The 19,202-nt window shown below is 37.6% G+C and overlaps 1 protein-coding gene across 2 annotated transcripts; it reads right to left on the reverse strand.

Moving 5' to 3' along the window:
• Positions 1-980: 980 nt before the first annotated feature.
• On the reverse strand, positions 981-18,258 carry CAAP1 (caspase activity and apoptosis inhibitor 1). Of its 2 annotated transcripts, XM_058823953.1 has the most exons (6): positions 18,102-18,258; positions 16,911-17,111; positions 15,318-15,402; positions 14,637-14,712; positions 6,971-7,044; positions 981-3,288 (listed from the first exon to the last, which is right to left on the reverse strand). In XM_058823953.1, exons 1-6 carry the CDS (start codon positions 18,231-18,233, stop codon positions 2,945-2,947), a joined length of 912 nt encoding a protein of 303 aa, XP_058679936.1. In that variant the 5' UTR covers positions 18,234-18,258; the 3' UTR covers positions 981-2,944. The 2 variants fall into 2 exon arrangements, with proteins under 2 accessions (XP_058679936.1, XP_058679937.1); XM_058823954.1 differs by lacking the exons at positions 14,637-14,712; positions 15,318-15,402 and having other exon boundaries at positions 981-3,305.
• Positions 18,259-19,202: the final 944 nt, after the last annotated feature.

Raw genomic sequence — 19,202 nt, forward strand, 5'->3', positions numbered from 1 at the left:
AATTCAATTATCTTCTGTGAAAAGGGCATATTTACTGGTGTCAGTGATCTCATAAAGCTAAATCAGTGTTTATAATTTTAAGATAAGTGCATAAAATGCCATATAAAAACTTACTATGCACTCATGCACACAAAGTCTTTCTTCAGCTGATGTTTTTAGAGAATGCTTTAGACACAGAAGGGAAAAAAAAGCAACTTTAGTTACAGTAACTGCTTTTGTAAACATTATTTAAAAAATAATAGTGACAACCAAGCAACCATTTACCAGCTTTAAAGCTCTGACTCTGTACATTTTGTCCCACTGCAAGGCTTCCCCGAGGTGGCTGCTGCTTTTGAAACTGTGCTCGTTTAAATACAGACAGGGCCCAAGTAAAGTGCTACACAGCTGACTCCTCTGGCAAGACTCACAATGCAGCGCTGAACTGCTCATGTTTCATCTGGCATCTCAACAGTACGTGGCTGGAACAGCAGCATCTTATATCACCTACACAGATTATCTGACTCCCTGTTTCTTCAAATACACTTAGAAACAACCTGTCATTATCAGTGATCAAAATTTCATTTACTACAATCAACAATTACACTAATTTCAAACAGCAAAGAACATTTTTATAACACATCTCAAAATAAAGTCTTTTGGACAAAATACTTTTGAGAGCAAATACTATATTGAAAAGTGTATTACAAGGGGAACTAATTCTATGCTGTGGAAATATTTGGGATTTGCTTCTCAAAACTTGCAACTAGAAATCTATTTATTATTCTCTATGAAATCACCATAACAGCAAAGCCTCCAGAGATAAATACTTTTGACTCTCTGTGGGAGAGTCATTAATCTTTTTATTCATCTAGTACACAGTTAACCCTCCTCCTCCTCAAAAGCTCTTTTTCAGGCTGGCCAACACTCAGTGTTTAATAACTGAGTCCTGACAAAATGGTTGATCAAAACCCAGTAACACTATTTTAACATTTCATAAATAATTCAATATATTTTACATACAAATTGCCTCTCCTTCCAAATGAAATAATAAATTTATTTTTCAAGTAAAGATCACAGAGATATTTAAAAGTGAAAAACGAAACAGCTGTATAATAAATATTTTAAATACACTGGATTTTTTTACCTCTTCAGTGATACAAATCAAAGCAAGAACACATGTAGTTTAGCTGATCTGTTTTTAACCTAAGCAGCAACAGTACAATATCCTAAAAATGAATTAGCACTTGTGTAACCAATCACATTAAGTATTTCACATGATTTTTTTTTTTTATTTTTTGTAAACAGCTTAATTGAATTTTCTTGGAATACTTCTCATGTTTTAATTCTGAATTTAATTAGGCTGTAATTACAAATCTTCTCTGCCATATGCATAGTAACCCTGTTTCATCTCTGTCACGCTACATGTTAAAGTTAGCATTAGCTAACTTTAACATGTAGCGTAGCTTGAAATAACACCCTTTCAATGTGCTATATAACAAACTTTTAAGGGTGACCTGGGAAACCAGTAGAAAAATAATAAATACCATACACCTCCACAAAGTAGTCAGTAGAAGGCAATTACATTCTAGTTTATCATTACTTCCACCAGTATTTTTGTGTTGCTAAACAACTGAAATGTGTTGTTTTCCAACATCACTGAATGAACTTCATATATGTGGCTTCTTCTGGTGATGCAGGAAATGCCCTTGCAAGCAAGATTTGCACTTGCACAGCAGGCAAGGTGAGGTACTTGGTGCCTTAATGATCTAAGTACAGCAGCACTGAAATGTATCTTTGAAATCCAACACAGCTCCACCAGTCTATGACTTTGTAAAAGAGAAGACAGCACATCTAAGTTTTGCCAGCTGTCCTTCTCTGATTACTTCTTTAGTTTCTCCAGACTCAAATAAAACACAAGTTCACCAAACACCTAAGTGGAATTGATCAAAGACACACCCACAGATTTTGAGACAGTAAAGTTACCTTTTGAATTGTGTGTATATATTTTCACTTACAATCTCCATTTGCTACAAAATAATAGAAAAAATGCTGACAATGTGGATAACCCCAGAGTCAGGTGCACTTTACCAAGGTCACTGATATCACTTAGTAGAAGCACACTGTAATTTTATCAGCTGTATTTAATGAAGGTTTTAATTTATTATCAAATTTACACTGCACTAACATTTTACAATAATGTTGGTTGTAGAGGAAATCAATCATACTTAAGAAATATACAAGAAGCTTCCTACAGAAAGGGATTTAAAAAGAAACTGGTAAAAAAGAAAGGGAAGAAAGAGAAGGAAGAAAAGGGATAAAATGAAAGAACATAAAGAAAATTATAAACCTTAAAAGAATTCAAGACATAATATCTGAATAGACTTAAGTTTGCAGTAATATTACACAATACTAGGGGAAATTATGTCTGCTTCTGTTGCAAAGCATGTAACTGGCTTTCTAAGTAACAACCAAGGAAAACTCATGAACAAAAATACATAATACATTATTTTACTTAACAAACAGTACAGTTGTAAACTTCATACCTTTAAAGAAAAAAAATTGATGTCTGCATCACATTGTAATTAAGAGTACCTACATTATGATGAGATGGGCCCCAAGAAGAATTAAGCAGTCTCAAATCTCTTCCTACCGTAACCATTCAATGATTCCATGTTTCTACAACAACCTTTCTGGAAGGCACCAGATACCTGGCACAGCTCCATATGTGGTGTGACTCCCTGAGGAAGTGACCTAGCACAAGGACACCTCATCTCAGGGAAGCATCAACCACTGTTTGTGAATGTCATGGAAGCAGCACACTAAAGGCAACAAAACCACTGAACCACAGGTCAGGATACACAATACAGTCTGAATGAGGAATGTCACACCCAACCCAAACATAGCACTGAAGAGAACAGACATCACCTTTTTCGAAACAAATAGTGAAAATGAAATCTGAACAGTGTCATGGATGTTTCTTTACATCACCAGCTTTCATCAGAGCCTTAATAGCTCTGGCCCTCATCTCGAGTTCCAGAAGCTCCAGCTGTTGTGCTGATGGCTGAACATCTTCTGATGGAGGAACAGCTAAGGCTGCTGCTTTGGGCTCCTTCGGGCTGGACTCTGCCAACCCCAGAATCTCATTCACACTCTTCTCAATGTCCTTCTGAAGGTCATCTATCTGGCCAGCTCCACTTCTGACAATGCTCTCTTGCACATCTGGACCATCCTCTTCATTGCATGGGCCTTCTATGTCACTATCATATGCATCTGCATTTATGCTGAGGACATCACTATCTTCTCCCTTGCCTGTAACACAAACATAACTATCACAGAGTTGCTTAACAGAATTCTTTTACCTCAACCTACAAAATCACTTCAGCTTAAAGTGTTACACTGCAAATTAAGAGAGTGGAAAAAATCTAGAAAAAAAAATCTATATGATAATCAACTCCTCTTCTTTGTCTCCTTCAACTTTTAAAGGTAATTTATACAAGTTTTATTGCATCTTTATGCAATTATAAAAGAATATGCAGTATAGCAACGCAGAATACAAGAAAAATTTATTCCCTCCTGTGAAGTTACATTACCTATTTTTCTAATTAAATTGTCAAAAAATTTTATACGAAAGAAAACTTCTGCAGTGCAAAACTGATTTTCGTTTATCTCTTAAATAAACCTAATTTTCAGATTGCAACTTCAAAAATTACACTCAACTATGTTATGTATTTTAAGAGGCATGGGACTTTAGTGAGACACAAGACTAAAAATTAATAGAAACTCATAGTGCCACTACTCAGAATTTATCATTAGTCTTCCAGATGTATTTAAATCCATATAAAAACATGGCTAAATTTAAGACTTAGAGTTTTAATTGTGGCTGAAAGTTGGAGTGTATTTTAAAAACATAATTAAAAGAGGCAGCTCAGTTAAATAAAAGCAAAGCTCTAACAGAACCTAACTAACCATTCTCCCAGTTTGGCTGCAGCAAGACTTGCTTTTGACACACTGGCCTCCGAAGTTCACACTCTTTCAACAGCTTTTGTAAGTGTGGAAATTAAGAGCAAGATTGGTTCCAGCTTAAAATGAATAATGTGTAGTCAGATGATAATCAAGTTACTGATTACACAGACTTTATAATTGAGTTATTACTTTTAAGTTTTTATTATTAAGTTACTACTTTTGGTAATACCATTTTTACCACTTGCACAGGGAAAAAACGGCTTTAGAAAAATGTTATTATTTTTTTTAAAACATTTAAAATGCTTTATGGTACCTGTATGCACTTGGTATTAATACATGAAAAGTGCTGAAAAAATTTAGGAAGATTTATTTTTCTTGGTGTTTACAACATTCCTCCCATCCTGAGGGTGTGGGAAAAAAAATCAATACTGACTACTTCAAAAGCTATAAATGCAATTTCGCTACTTAAAAAAATAAAAGGAGGGAGGAAAGGAAGATCAAAACAGCTCAGAATTGTTTTATGAACAATAGTAATATTTTAAAACATTAGGGTTTTGTTGATTCAGCATTGAAAATTTTTTGTATTATAGGACACATTTCAGTTACTCACTCATGATCACTCTGTATCAGGCTGTGATCATCACAGCATTTAAGTTCAGATTTAAGAATTCTGGACACTCACCCTGAGAATGCACTCACACAGCTAAGGTATGTGGCACCTCACAAATTCCAGAATGAAAATATATGTTAAGACATATAAAAGAAGTTTACAGACCACTTTTCATCTTTTTTTAAAGCAAGATAAATCACAATTTTGAAATAATAAAATTTGAAAACCTAAAAATTAAACAAGGCTCCAAAAAGTCCCCTCACAGCAGTGTGTATTGAAACTACTCATGAGATGAACATACAAAGGTCTTCTTTGATCCTAAGTAGTCTTGGCCTGTTCCTATTGTGACAGTGATGTGTGCGAAAGATCAGAATGGGAAACAACAGGATTAAGAAACTGTCTTTCTTCACAGTATCAGTCACTGTTTACCTAACATGCTGGCCAGCCAAGGAGTATTCCCATGGATCAAAAAATCAGCTGTATTACTGGATCACAGTTCAAAGCCTGAAACTTAACATCTGAGCCTGACCATCCTAATATACTGCCAAAGTCAAACTGACCTGTACAGAATCTGACTGGGATGGAGTTAATTTTCTTCACAGCAGAGTGCATGATGCTGTTTTCAGATTTGTTTCTGAAGCATGTTGATAACACATGAGTTTGGCTACTGCTGAAGAGTGCTTGAACAGCCTCAGGGCTTTCTCTGTTTCTCACTCTGACCCCACAGAGAGTACAGTGGGAGGCTGGGAGGATGCAGAGCCAGGACAGCTGAGCCAAACTGACCTAAGGGATATGCTCCACCATACAGCACTGACATCTTCCCAAGTAACTGTCATGCATGCTGAGTCTCTGCTTTCTGGGAAGTGGCTAAAAATCTGGCTGCCAATGGGAGCTTGTAACTAAGTCTCTGGTTTTTGCTTTGCTTCAATGTACAGCTCTTGCTTCACTTATTGAAGAGTCTTTATATTGACTCATAAGTTGTCCTCATTTTGTTTTGCTGACTGTCACCTTTATCCCACTGGGGGACAAACAATTCAGGGGTTGGTAGGTGCCTACTGGGTCAGCCCATCATAGGATTCCTTTTGGAATCAATTGTCACATTAAGAAGGAACAAAATATTAAGTCATTCATGTCAATCCCAGAGAAGCTGGGCAGAACAACCTTGGATTCTATTTAGAAATTGGAACCTTCAAAACTGTGGAATTCAGGGTTCATTCAGGCTTTTTGGCCTGCAGATGTATAATGAGCTAACAGGCTTTATTCCCTATTTTGCTTCTGTGTTTTTACAGTAATAAGGATCATGGCTGGCATTTCTCATCATACTTTTCATTTTGGTAACTTTTACTTTTTTCTTCATCTACAGTTGCAAAATTAATTTCAGCACACTTAATTTCATTTTTAAATTTTAATTTTATCCACTTTTCTTATTCTCTCATTCTCTCTTCTTTTTCCCACAGCCTGAGAAGCTGTGGGAAAAAGAAGGGAGAATGAGAGAATAAGCAAAAGTGGAGAGAATGACTGGCGTTACACTTTCTAATCTATACAATATTCTCAAAAGTTCTTAAAAGCTAACATCTTGAGAGGAGTCACTGTTTTAGCCCAAAGCAATCATGATGCTCTGGTTGATTAAGTCATAAAAAAAACAATGATATCACTTGAAGTAACCATCAATTCCTTTTGATAACACAGAAGCGGAAGAAATCTGCAGGAAATCTGTCAGTTCTAAGGTTCCTCCAAGAAGCAACATTTAAATGATTATCCACAGTCATAGCAACTCACACCTAAGAGTTTTGGTGCTTTTATTATGTATGACTCTTTCCCATTTGACTCTTCTCACTAACTAATTCAAAAAAGAAACACATTTCAAAAGTCATTCCAAGAGACATCTTTTAGACAACATTCTGAATTGTGAAATAGTAGCTGCAAGAAGCAAATAAAGTTAGATTTTGCAGAAAAGAAATGTAGCTTAGAAGAATTTTCAGCATTCTTTGACTGGAAAAGCTATTTCTGATCTTTCTGCTTAGAGCCAGTCAAAATGAAAATAAACAGACTGAGGCAGAAGCACCTCTAGTTCTAGTGCTTCATGCACAAACTAATATTGGCAATTGTTATATGTGCTGATTTAATGACTGGAATAAAACAAATACTACTGCAGGCTAAAATACTGTTTTCTTGTGTAAAAAGTACAAATGTGCACCAGTAACTTCTGAGCCTTTGCATTTTCTATCCTGCCAATCACTGTAGTACTTGAATGTTTCACAAGCTATGTTTTTGCATTTAAGAAGAGAAAGTACACAAAACAAAATACTCTCTCCCAATGTATGTTCATTCTCTGTTCACAGGAGAGCTGTCAGCTACCTGGAATAAGTCACTGCCCAACATCAAGAACACAAAATTTCAGCTGTCTCTACAACATACCTTGCTTTGACTCCTGACCTTCCAGCTTGCTGTCTTCTCTTAGAGAAGAAGTTGAGTCTATACTGTTGTCTTGTCTGGAAACAATTAAGAACGCATTTTAATCACCATAATTTAACAGAACATTTTTTAGAAACTAAAAAATTATCAGGGGGTAGGCCAATAAGCCAGCTACAGTAGGAATAAGGGCAGAAGAAGTACAGAGAGCTAATGTAAGCACTTGAAAATAAACTTTTTTTGTTTTGCCTTGTGATACACAAGGATAAAGCACTGCATCCTTGCCTTTTAGAGTAACAATCCTCAATGGTTGTAACTGAGCAACCACAGCTGAGCAGTTATAAGGGAAAAGCTCCTCATATTAGGAGCTTTTCTGTAAAACTCAAAATAAATTGTCACATAATTAGATTGTTTGGAAAAATGATAATTTCTGCTGCACTCAAATACTATTTACTGTCTTATTTTGAAAGTAAAAAATTACTTTAATGAAATTATCATCAGACCATCACTAACCTCACCTAAACCAGAATCTTTTTGTTTCGCAAAGGGATACCTTTTAAAACAGAAGTATTTACAACTCAGCTATTACAGTGTATTCAGTACTCGCATTTCTCTATTTCTCCTACTTAAAGACTTCTACCCTTGATGTGTGGGGCTTCAACTCTTACACAAGTGTAAAGAAGAGACACTTCAGTAATGTCCTTCATGTACTTCACTCATACTAGTTACACAAATTGTGAAAACATTCAGGAAGGGCACAGGTAGAACAATCCAGAATCACAGGAAAAGTTCAATTGCCACATCCAGTGAGCATTTTGACAACAGAATTGCCAAATTTCTAAACTGGAGTTAGTGTATCATTGGCTTCATCTGTATTAATATGGAATCAATGCAGCTCTCCTGGCCATGGGAACTTAACAACTCTGTAAAAAGGAAGCAGTATTCTGGTGTCACAGATGTAAATATAATGACTGACAACTTGTTTCTCAATAATGGCCTTTAGGGCTTTCCTGAAAGTGAACACAGATCTATTTTCCTTGTGCTTTACAAGTTGTGTTTTTTCTCATATGCCCAATGGTTTTATAAGGAGGAGGAACACCACAGTATTTCTAGAAATCACGGTCTGAGAGGAGAGGCAGTTATTTTCATTTCTATTTCCTTTAATGAAGCGGCAAAGGCTACATCAACAGACTCTCCTTTTCCCCCTACTTTTTTTAGCCATTGGAACATAATTGTGTAAAGTATCATCAATAACTCATTAAGGACAATAAACAGGTCAATACACTTGCCTAGCAAACCCTGGATGTGAACACCAGTCTGTTCTGCCTATTTATTGAGCCACATGGCTACACTAACTCCTTTTCCAAATGAGATGAGAATAATCACAATATGCCTACACACGTGTAGGCAACTGCAACCAACAACTGCAAGGAGACCACAAGTCAGATGGGCCTAAAGGACTGTGCTGCCAGAAATCAGACAGAATGACAAATATATACCTTCTCCAGGATTTTCAGTGTCATGCAGCTGTAAGTAGATGCTTGTAATTCACTAGCAAACCTCAGGCTAGTCTAGACAAGAAGCAGGATGCAAGATCTGGGACTAAGGTATGAAACAGACTGTAAAATCAGAGGCAAAATTCCAAAAGCAGAATAGGTTCTGCAAGTAGGCAAATTTTTGGACGATAATAGAGCACAAGATACCCCAGAGATGAACAGCTTCAGCTACTGGGGACAATCACAGGCCTACACCTGCCATCAGAGAGGCCTGCATGCACATGGAAGTCTGAGCAGCAACAGCAACAAGGATACAAACTTTGTGGGCTTCTGTGCCAGCAGCCAGGGAGAGATGTGGATTTCAGACCAGCTATTGGTTGGCAGATGTGGATGGAACCACTTAGTTTTTGGGGTTTTTTTTTGAGCAACTCCTAACAATTTGCTGTATCTAGTTACTTAACTCTTGACCAAAATTAGTTTGTAATATACCCTGATCATCACTAAGAGCAGAAGCAGCTTTGGCTGCTCCTGTCTAATCCTCTTTCACATACATACTTCACCATTCAGAACTCAGTAGTCATGTTCACAAAGTGGACAGCAAAGTGTCACTCTTAAAAGCCTGATCTTGCACCAGTAGTATTCAGACAGTAGATTTTAGAACTCTGGTATCACCTTAATGTCTGATGAGGAACTGTAATCATCTCTTTCAGAGAAAACAAAATGACCACTATAGTTCAAACATTGGCTGTGGCATTATCCACAATCATTTTAACAGCCGTATTAAAAGAAATTACCAACTTTAAAAGAAACCACACACTGAAACTTGCAAAGTTTCTTCCTGATGCTTTGACTTTAGCAATAATTACAGCAAACCCGTATTCCTTTAGAGACTACCTAATGTCAACAAAAGAATTTTTATGACATGGGAGTACTTTTAGAGCATGTTTTACTCTCTCAAAATTGATTGGATTGGACTGCATCGCTGCTGAACCTTCATGACTTTGCTTTGTAGGCAAGCATTTTGCACCATCTACTGGCCCAACAAATGCATTTTAAGTTCATTGCTCAGTTTGGCTTTTAACTTGTTAGCCTTGTTTTATGTGTTTGCTAGTGAAAAATATTTTTTCCCTAATTATTTCTAGTGTGGTATACATGTAAGAAAGGGGGGTCTCCAAACAATGGGAGCAGAAGATATGTTATTCTAAAATTAAGGGACCTTATAAACACTTAATACTCTCTTTTTTCATGCTGTGCTGGTAAGTGACAATAGTAATTTAGAGTGTCTCCCTTTTGCCAGCCTTTATATTTCTCCCTCAAGATGACAGTTAAGTTCAAAGTCAATCTTCCAAGCAATAAACTCAGCACTTTTAATTTATTATTTTAAACAGAACAACAATTTCACAGTATGATATTTTCAGCAGAAAGAAGCTAACTACACTACAATTTGCTGAAAACAAATGTTGTAAATTTAAATTTACCTTACTTTATGTAGAGCATGCATTTCATGTTGTCATGTGCCACAATAGTGTAATCCCTAACTGGGCTCACACAAATGGCTTCTGTACAAAATTTGCTACAGGAATTTGCACAGCTCTCAAAGCATCTGGGCGTGAAAGTGATTTGGTACCCAATTCCAGCAGATTTTACAAAGTGGGGTAAAAACACAGCAAAGGTTAGGAAAAGGAGTACTGGCAGAGGAGCAGATGGCTAAGGATTGACAGTAGCTCTCCAATACTGGTGGCAGTGGTCACTGGGGTTGGAGACCAGAAGGAAAAGTATTATTCACCTAAATCTCCAGTGAGACTTGAGATCGGGACCTCTGTTATTTTTGACGTGATGCACATCCCTGAATTAAAATTTGCATTTGCACTCAGCTCCAGGCCTAAAAACCATTTCTAGAAGTCCCAAGCCCTTGAAAAATTCCTGCAAATTTTTGTTCCAAGGAGAGTTTTCAATGACAAATGAGAACCAAAATAATTAACAAGCATTAAGTAGTAAGTTAAAAAAACAAAAGGGAAAAAAGTTCTTACGAAATAGTGCTTCTGAAGAAAGGTATCTCAAAAGACAGGTGTTAATCAAATAGTTTAATAAGCTATGCAAAGTCCATCAGTCCTGTTACAGGTGATGTTTGAGGACACCACAAGAACAGAAGGCAGTGGAGCAAATTAGCCAAATGCTGATGTATCTGTTCAGTGACTCATGTAGTTGGTAGTTACAGAGATTCCAAATGCTGAAAATAACCAAATTGTCTTACAGGGGTAAATATCAGATGGTAATTGCTTGCTTGTGAACACGCAGCAACCAGGAGCACAACATATCAAAGCAAGACAAAAGTTTTATCTGCTAACCTTTCCAAAAGAAAACAAGCAAACTACACTTATGACTGCAAAGTAGTAAAACAGCTATAAATTCTTGAAAGAGCAAATATTAAACTGCAACTTTTCACTCAGGGAAAAAAAATAAGCCCAATATGATTTTGAAGGCAGGAGATCATTTACTCAGACCCCTATGAACATTGATCATTATAATGACACTGGAATGTTTGTTCTTTTAATGTTTTACTAACACAGCATGTAACTTACTTTCACTTGTTCTGCTGAAGGATATTTGAAGAATCAATTCAGGTAAAAGAAAAGAAACAGCTCAAAAACATGCTAACACTTCTTGAACAAGATGAAGAATACCTACTTGGTTTTTCCAAGACATCTGACTCCTGTCAATTAAATATCTGATGTTTAGCTGGAAGCTTCATATACAATAATTCTCTTGTTTTAACAGTATTCAATTTCAGACAGTAACACAGAAATGCAAGAAAAATCTGAGAACTGCATATTCAAAAACCTATACAGAGCTGACAAATAACAAAATTTATCTATTGCAACAGCATGTTCCAGTTACTGGCAAATATAGGCCCTGCTTCTTCAATTCTTCTGCATGGTTATTGCAGGATTTCTAATGCTTCACACAGAGTAAGCTGGTGATAAAATACAAGAGTAAATGTTTTACATGCTAATGTAAGCATGTGAAGCATTTACATAGTTGAAATTCATGAATAGCCTCAGGATTTCCACTTCCAGTAACAGAATGAGGATATGTGCAAAAACAACAGAAGATCCAATTTACAGTAAGATGCAATACCATCTAAAAGCTTCACATAAAGATCTGAATTTTGCAAATTTCCTGTAACTAGAGAAACTTCCCTAAATTCCTGCTACTTTTAGCTGGTACAGACAGGAAACAGCTCTTTAGAGACTGAGAGTAATTTGCTTATTTAATTTGAAATTTCTCTAGATGTATTGATTCAAGCTTTCTGAATTTCAGTTGATATGCGCAGATGGCTAAAGGTACGTTTGTTGAATTTATGTTTTTCAAAGGACAATAACAAAAGAAACAAAGGGGTGTTTCCAATCAGTTAAAAAAACACTTTTGATGAGAGTACAACTTGCTACTCACTTTTTCCCTTTCCACATTCACATCTGAATGTAAAAACTAATACAAGTCAGACTTTAAACAAATAAGGTATAATAGAATGCAGGAAAAAGAATAAATTTACATGAAAGCCATATGCAATGAAGATGACCTAGGAAGAACTAACAGCGATTATATAAATAGAGAAAATGCCTTTTTTGTTATGAGAAGTCTTTTCTATTCTCAGGGCAAACAAACTTGCCTACTTAAATCCAGATTAGAAATATAATTAATGATTACAAACAATGCTTGCTTGTCTTAGAAATGCAGTTTTCAATATTTTTTCACATTGGCATCTTAAGCTTCTGTAGTGGCTAACTTGTTGAAACACAGTTTTCTGAAGTTTTGAAAACTTGCATTTATAATTATTTACACGCTGGATATAAAGAAGCTGACCCAAGGCCCAAAGATTAGACTACTTAGTAAAAAGTGCTTGTGACTGTTTACTGTTGTAAAAGCATCGTATTGGTCTACTTACTGAGCACTGAACTTCAAGATTAACATAAAACCTTAATTCTCCTCATTTTCTCCTATCCCTTTATTTTTTTATCATCCAAACAGCTTTTCTGTTTCGCTTTCTTTTTGTTAATGCTACCACACAGCTGAACCGTGGAGCCAAGGTTCTCAGACAGCACCCACTGATGCAGAATGCTATTTTTGAAAGGGAGAAGAAAATCCCCAATTCCTAAAACTTGCCTGCCCAGCATGGAGGGGTCTGAAACCCTAAACTATCAGGATACAGATACAAGAACAAGGGACACCTCAACCACTGTTTGTCACAGGAAGCAATTTGCTCTACAACTATGAACAACATCTCTCAGTTTCTTTTACCTTTTTGAAACACAATTTCTTGATTTTCTGTCAGTTACTGAAACCTTCCTAACTGGCATGGGAAAATATGGTAAGTGCCTTTGATATCCACTAGCTAAAAAATGGTAAATTCTGATTTTTCTTATTTGATAGTTTTATTCATTAATTTCCTCTTTTTAGATTTTTACCAGCTCAAATAATTTCCATATAAGAAAGAATTTACACAGTCTACTATATCAAAGGATCATAAATACATGTCTCAACAGTAGCTTTGAAACATCTTGAAGACACAGAACAACCTTACTGAAATCCAGCAGCACTACTCCTGCCATACATCTTAGAGATAAAGAACACTTAACATATTTTGCAATAGTAAATAGCTTGTGAGTTAGACCTTAAACAAAAACCCAAAATAACATATAATGTCTTGGGGAATCAGAAAATTTGGGTATTTTTTATGGCTTATTTAGGCAGCAAGTCTGTCTTCTCATTCTATTTAGAACTTCACTGGCAAATTATCAATCACTTTACAGAGACTATTCCACATAGAGACCACTACACTACATAAAGAAACCCAAATTTTAGTATATTTAGTAGTTTTTAAATTTTTCTATCTGCTTTTCCCAACAGCCAGCAGAGGGCAATAAAATAAGGAAACTGGTTTTTAAAACTGATGACCCCGTTCACAGATCACATAGGCAACAAACAGCACAGCAGGATACATTAACAATAGGCTCCAAATGGAACCTTAGAAGAAACAGTGTCAAAGGGTATAAAAACTGTATCATAAGGAAAAGAATGAAAACTAACTTTGTATCCACTCCATTTTCTAGTATATTTGTATGATGAGAAATCATCAAGAAAATTATGTGATAACTTCATAGTTTGTTTTGAATCAAAGACAGGATCAGAAATTAGGTCTCTGCTAAAGAAAAATACTGACCAGAATGTGGAAGTTGAATTAGTGTTACTACCTTTCCCATCCATCTGTTCTTATTTAGAAGGTTTACATAAACTAACCAAACCAGTAGCTAGGAGGTTACTTTAATCCGCCCATCTCTGGTGCATTGTCTTGTACTGTCTCAGAGGTTTATTAAGTGTGTCCTGAATCTGTGGACCAGCTGTAATCAGGTCAGTGTTGAAAACATAAAAGCTTATTAGTCTTCTAGAAACAAGTTAGCCTCACTAAATTTGATGCATTGTGCATGATAACTAGTAACTTTCCTTTTTCCTTCACTAAAGTAGTGAAGGGAAACTATCAAACAGGTGAACTCTTGACAAAGAAATGGTCTTTAAAAAACAGAGAAGCATTTTAAGGTTAAGTCCTGTCTTTTACAAAACTGCCTGATGCCAAGGTAAGAGCAAGAGACCAGAAACCTCTGTTCTTGAAACTCTAGATTCTGTAGCACTCCTTATACAGAGTGCATTGAACAGGTGAGTGTCAGTGCTGCTTCAATTGCGGCAGCAATGAAGGACCAGAATGAAAAGTTGAAAGACAAGGGATAAATCTCAGTTGAACTGAAAGTACAATTAAACAATTCACTGACCTAAGTGGGATGGGTTTACTGCTTTAGCTCACACAAAGACAACCTAAATCACACCACTTCTGTTGCAGGACGCAAGTATGAAAGTTTAATTACCACAACTCAGCTGACAGGTGCTATGCCACTATGAGCCCAGTTATGTGCTCAAGACACACTTAAAGTCACAAAGTGACAACATCATGTCTGTAACTTTAGGGCTTGCTAGTAGCCACACTTCATTGTCATTTAACTAGAGTAATTAATTAAGGATATAACAACTGTGTCTTTCAATTATATATTTGATCATTTCTCATGAAAAATCTCTGAATTGTTCAGTCTCCTTAAATTAAGTTTAAGTTTTTATCTTTTACTCACTGACTGACTGAATCACCTCCAGTCTTGTCTCCTCCATCTGCCTCCTCGTCAGTATCAGAATCAGCTCCAATCTTGCCTAGATATACACAGTTTCAAACATGAAAATTTAGGAAAGTGATATAATTAATACTACATACTTAGGTTTACTTTTAATTATTAACTCTATTGCAATCAGCGGAAGAGGATTTTTCCCAGTTAAAGCAGAAGTTCTAAAATTAGACTTAGTCAAAACCAAAACCCTTATTTGGGAGTCTTGTGTTGGCTTCACATACATTTATACTGGATTACAAAAAATCTGATTAGCTACTCTGATTAGTACAATACTGTGGGTGCTAAAAATAAAGTACAGAATCAACAGCAAGATACTCTGGAGCACTCAGACTCGAAGAGCTTTTCTTCATTGACAAGACAGCAATATGTTTGCAAATAAGTTATATATTCCTTAAATATCACGTGCATGTTTAATAAAACTGTGAAAAGCTGGAATGTCATTTCCTTAACCAAAGTTACATGAATTGTGTGTCTTGGTGGAACTGAGCAATTATGAAAACATTAATATATACTTACTAGTGTGTGTCTGTATATATACATATATATTTTTAAGTTGCTAAAATAAGTGCAAATTCGGTTGAGGCAGACTATTTTCTGGTATACAGTGGAGTCTAAAAGTTTCATTCATACCTTCAAGTATCTTCAACAGTTTTTTTTCAGATAACAGCTCCAACTGCTCCATGCAAAGTCTTTTGATTTCATCCATGGAACAGTTCTAAGAAGACAGATAAGACATACCACAATCTACTAAAAATTTCTGAGAAGAGAGTAATTAAAGTTGTAATGAAGATTTAACTTGGATTAAAGCCTCTCCCATATTCTGATCTGCACTGATGCAACTGCTGTAGAAAACCAGGTGTTTCAGTTATGACAAGAAATAGCATATGTGTGGGTTTCATCTGAAAAATTCAGCAATATACACTCTATCAGTTACCTGACCTATGGCTCAGAGTCTTTACTGCAGCTACAACACTGAGCACCAGAAACACCAGATCGTATGTGTGAAGCATGGAACAGCAAACAATTGTAGACTTTGTTATTCCTAGTTTTGCACCACTAGGGGGAAGCTGGGTTATGTCATTAAGCTTGCAAAGATCAGAGGGAACTGTTGAATGGAAGTCCAAAAACTGGAGAAAATAATCCTATTGACAACACACCAACAGATGCATATCACAACACAGAAAATAAAGCAAGCATGTAAACTGTGATTCATTTCTCATGCTTGGTACGTACCATACATTGCCACAGATTTTACTGGTATTCCAGTCACCTTCAAATCTCATACCTCTTGGTGACATTTGGGAATTTCCCATTTTCAAATGAGCTCTGATACCATGTACAAGTACCAAAATTAGGAGCTGCTAAACAGGTTGTAACACCCTCAGTCATATTTTAAGTTTGGTTCTATACTATGAGGCAATTTCCCTACAAACTCACTAATGTCTTTCCTTCCAGACTCTCAACTTCTTCTTCTGCCAGAGATGAGAAACGGATGAGCCTAGGTGCAATTTACCATGTGTTTAAAATGAAGTCCTGTCTCACTTATATTATTAATAATACAACTCATTAAGATAAAAATTTGAGATAAAAAAATTACAACTACCAACAAGCATTACACAGATGACATTTCAGTGCAGCCTCTTCTTCTGTACAGGCTGCTAGCCTAATTTATTTTAAGTCCTACTTAAGAGTTCACAAGAGTCAAAAAGCATTTGATCCAAGCCAGTAAAACTCCACCTTTAGTCCATAGGAGTTACAGCTTCAGAAGCTGTTTATGAAGAATGGGCTTTATTTTCTTATCTCAGACATTGCTTTAATACCATACAAAGAAAATCAGTTGCCACAACCAGAAATCAGTATTTTATTTACAAATCAGCATATTAGTTAGTGAACAACACTACTGCATTTACTCCTCATAACCACGAAAATCCTTTTGCATAGAGGGACAGTCTAAAGCTAAACCTGAAGTTTAGAAATGATTGAGCAGTAGCAAAAGGAGTAACCTGGAATAACAACAGCAAATCTTTAAAAAGTCTCACTTCCAGACACATGACTGAGAGACTACTTAAGAAGAGTACTTGACTTCATAGAAACTTCTTTAGTTGAGAAATATACAGACAGTTTTTAAAATGTAAATGCACTAGGCTTGAGAGATAAGTATTTTTTGTTACACAAGCATTCAAGATCATGGTAAATATATAAATGGTCAGTGTATTTCAGTACCTTTAAAGTATCAGGCAGCATCTTCTGTAGTTTCTTCTCCCCTATGACACAGAAACACTGTTGAAGCATTTCCTTTTTGTCCCCAATGTAGAAACTGACAGGTTTGAGTGACACAGTGAGATCTAATCCTCCTTCTTCTATATCACTGGGTTGTTCAGCTTCTTCCACTTTTTCTCCAGAGAGTACATTGCATTTTGTTTCCTAAAATCAAAGAAGGCACATTTTCTAGTGAATTAGAGAAGACAGAAAATTACAGCTTCACTTGTGCTTGCAATAATTTTCCCTTCATAAACGCAAGGTACATCTCAATGTGGGCTTCTCAAATTCCAGTGTTTCATATTACAAGGTAACTGCATTACAGAAGTTACGTATTTTATTACTGAAAACATTATTGTACTAGGAAAATTTTGTAAACCTCCATGAAGTGAAAATTACTCCTAAATATTAACTGGGAAATACTATCTGCAAATACTTAGCAGGTGCTTACACATGAAGGCATGCTTTAATGCAGAAGAAATCCATCTGATTAGCTGGGCAGTTAAATCATAAAGCTCATCATTTACAGCTACCCTGCTAAGATTGGCATACAATCCCCTGTCTGGCAGAGTCTTCACAGAATCAAAATGGGCTTCCTATTAGAAAATGCATCCTACATACATCAGTGGAGGACCTCTAGAATAAAAAAACTAATTAAACAAAAAAAACAAACAAAAACAAAACCCAACCAAACAAAAAAACCCAAAAAAACCCAAAAACAAAAAAACAAAACAAAACAAAACCACCAGCCAGAAATATATTTTGTCAGCCTTAGCATTCACTTAGGCGTGCATGTCACAACCAATTTTTGCACACCAACACAGACTTGGAAGACTCGCAAGGCCAGAAGTGTGAGAACCACGACGGGCGCTACCCGAGCTCGTACGCCACACCCCTCACACCTGGGAAGCACAGACCGGCGTCCCCGGGATACGCGCCCGGGCTCGGCCTGCCCCGCCGCTGCCTGTGCCTGTGCCTGGGCCGCCCGTCTTCGCACCGCCCTCCCACCAGCGCGACTGAGCCCGGCCCTTCCCGCAGCCAGCCCCGGCAGGGACCGCGGCCAGGCCTCTGCCGCCGGGACGCGGGACCGGGACGCGCCCGGGAAGGCAGGGGCGGCACGGCACCGGCCAGACCCCGCGACTCCGCCCGCGCTACCTCCAGGGCACCGTGGCTGGACTCGGTGCTCCGACGCTTCCTGTCGCTGCCGTCCTGTCCCGGGGCTCCCTCCGGGCAGCAGGAACGCGAGCGGCGCCGCTTCTTCTCCTTGGAAGACTTCCTGCCCGGCATGGCCGCGCCGCGCGCACGCCACACTCCGCCGCGGCAGCGCCGCTTCCGGCCGGGACTCGCGCGCAGCGCCCCCTGCCGGCCCTGCGCCGCGGCCTCCGCGCCCGAGGCTCGAGATGGAGACGCTGGGAATGTACGGGCGGATGGCCTGGGGTGAGCGAGGCCCCTGCAAAAATGCAGCCACGCGTGGGCACGGGACCTCTTTACACAGGTGGAAGATGTAGAAAACACATCTTTCGAGGAGCTGGGGTTGTTTAATGTCCAGAAGAGGAGGCTCAGGGCTGACCCCATTGCTCTCTAAAACTCGCAGAAAGGAGAGTCTCCTGCCGTGCCTGCAGTGAGAGGACAAGAGGAAATGGCCTCAATCTGAGACATGGGAGATTCAGATTAGATATTAGGAAAAAAGATTATCACCATCAGGGTGGTCAGACATTGGAATAGGTGTCCCTGATGGTGGAGTCACCATCCCTGGAGGTGTGCAAGACGTGGATCTGGTGCTGGTGGTGTGGTTTAATGCTTCAATGGTTACAGTGATAATGCTGGGTGGATGGTGGACTTGATGATTACTTAATGTTCTCTTCCAACATGGATGATTTTACGATGATTCCACAGTTCTATTCTCTGTAGCTACTGTTTAATTCTGACCTTTTCCCTGACTTTCAACCTGTTTCAATGCTGCAAGGACCTGCAAACTCCTCCCTTGGCAGCTATTTGGCATTGCCAATAACTTTGGAACAACAATAACTTTTCCCATGATACTTACTGTGTACTGGAGAAATTCTTTCATGGGATGCAAACAATTAGGAATTGCAGCAGAGAAGCCTGTTTAAGGCAGGCAGCTGCTTTGTGCAATTCACTAAGACACTGATCAACTTTCTGCCACCAATAAGATTAGTTACAGAGGGAACTCAGTCTATTATCCTGAAGAGGTTAGTGAAAATTAAAGACTATGGTAGAGGAATGTCCATAATT

The sequence above is a fragment of the Ammospiza caudacuta genome, chromosome Z (assembly GCF_027887145.1).
Source record: "Ammospiza caudacuta isolate bAmmCau1 chromosome Z, bAmmCau1.pri, whole genome shotgun sequence".
In the NCBI taxonomy this organism is placed as follows: domain Eukaryota; kingdom Metazoa; phylum Chordata; class Aves; order Passeriformes; family Passerellidae; genus Ammospiza; species Ammospiza caudacuta.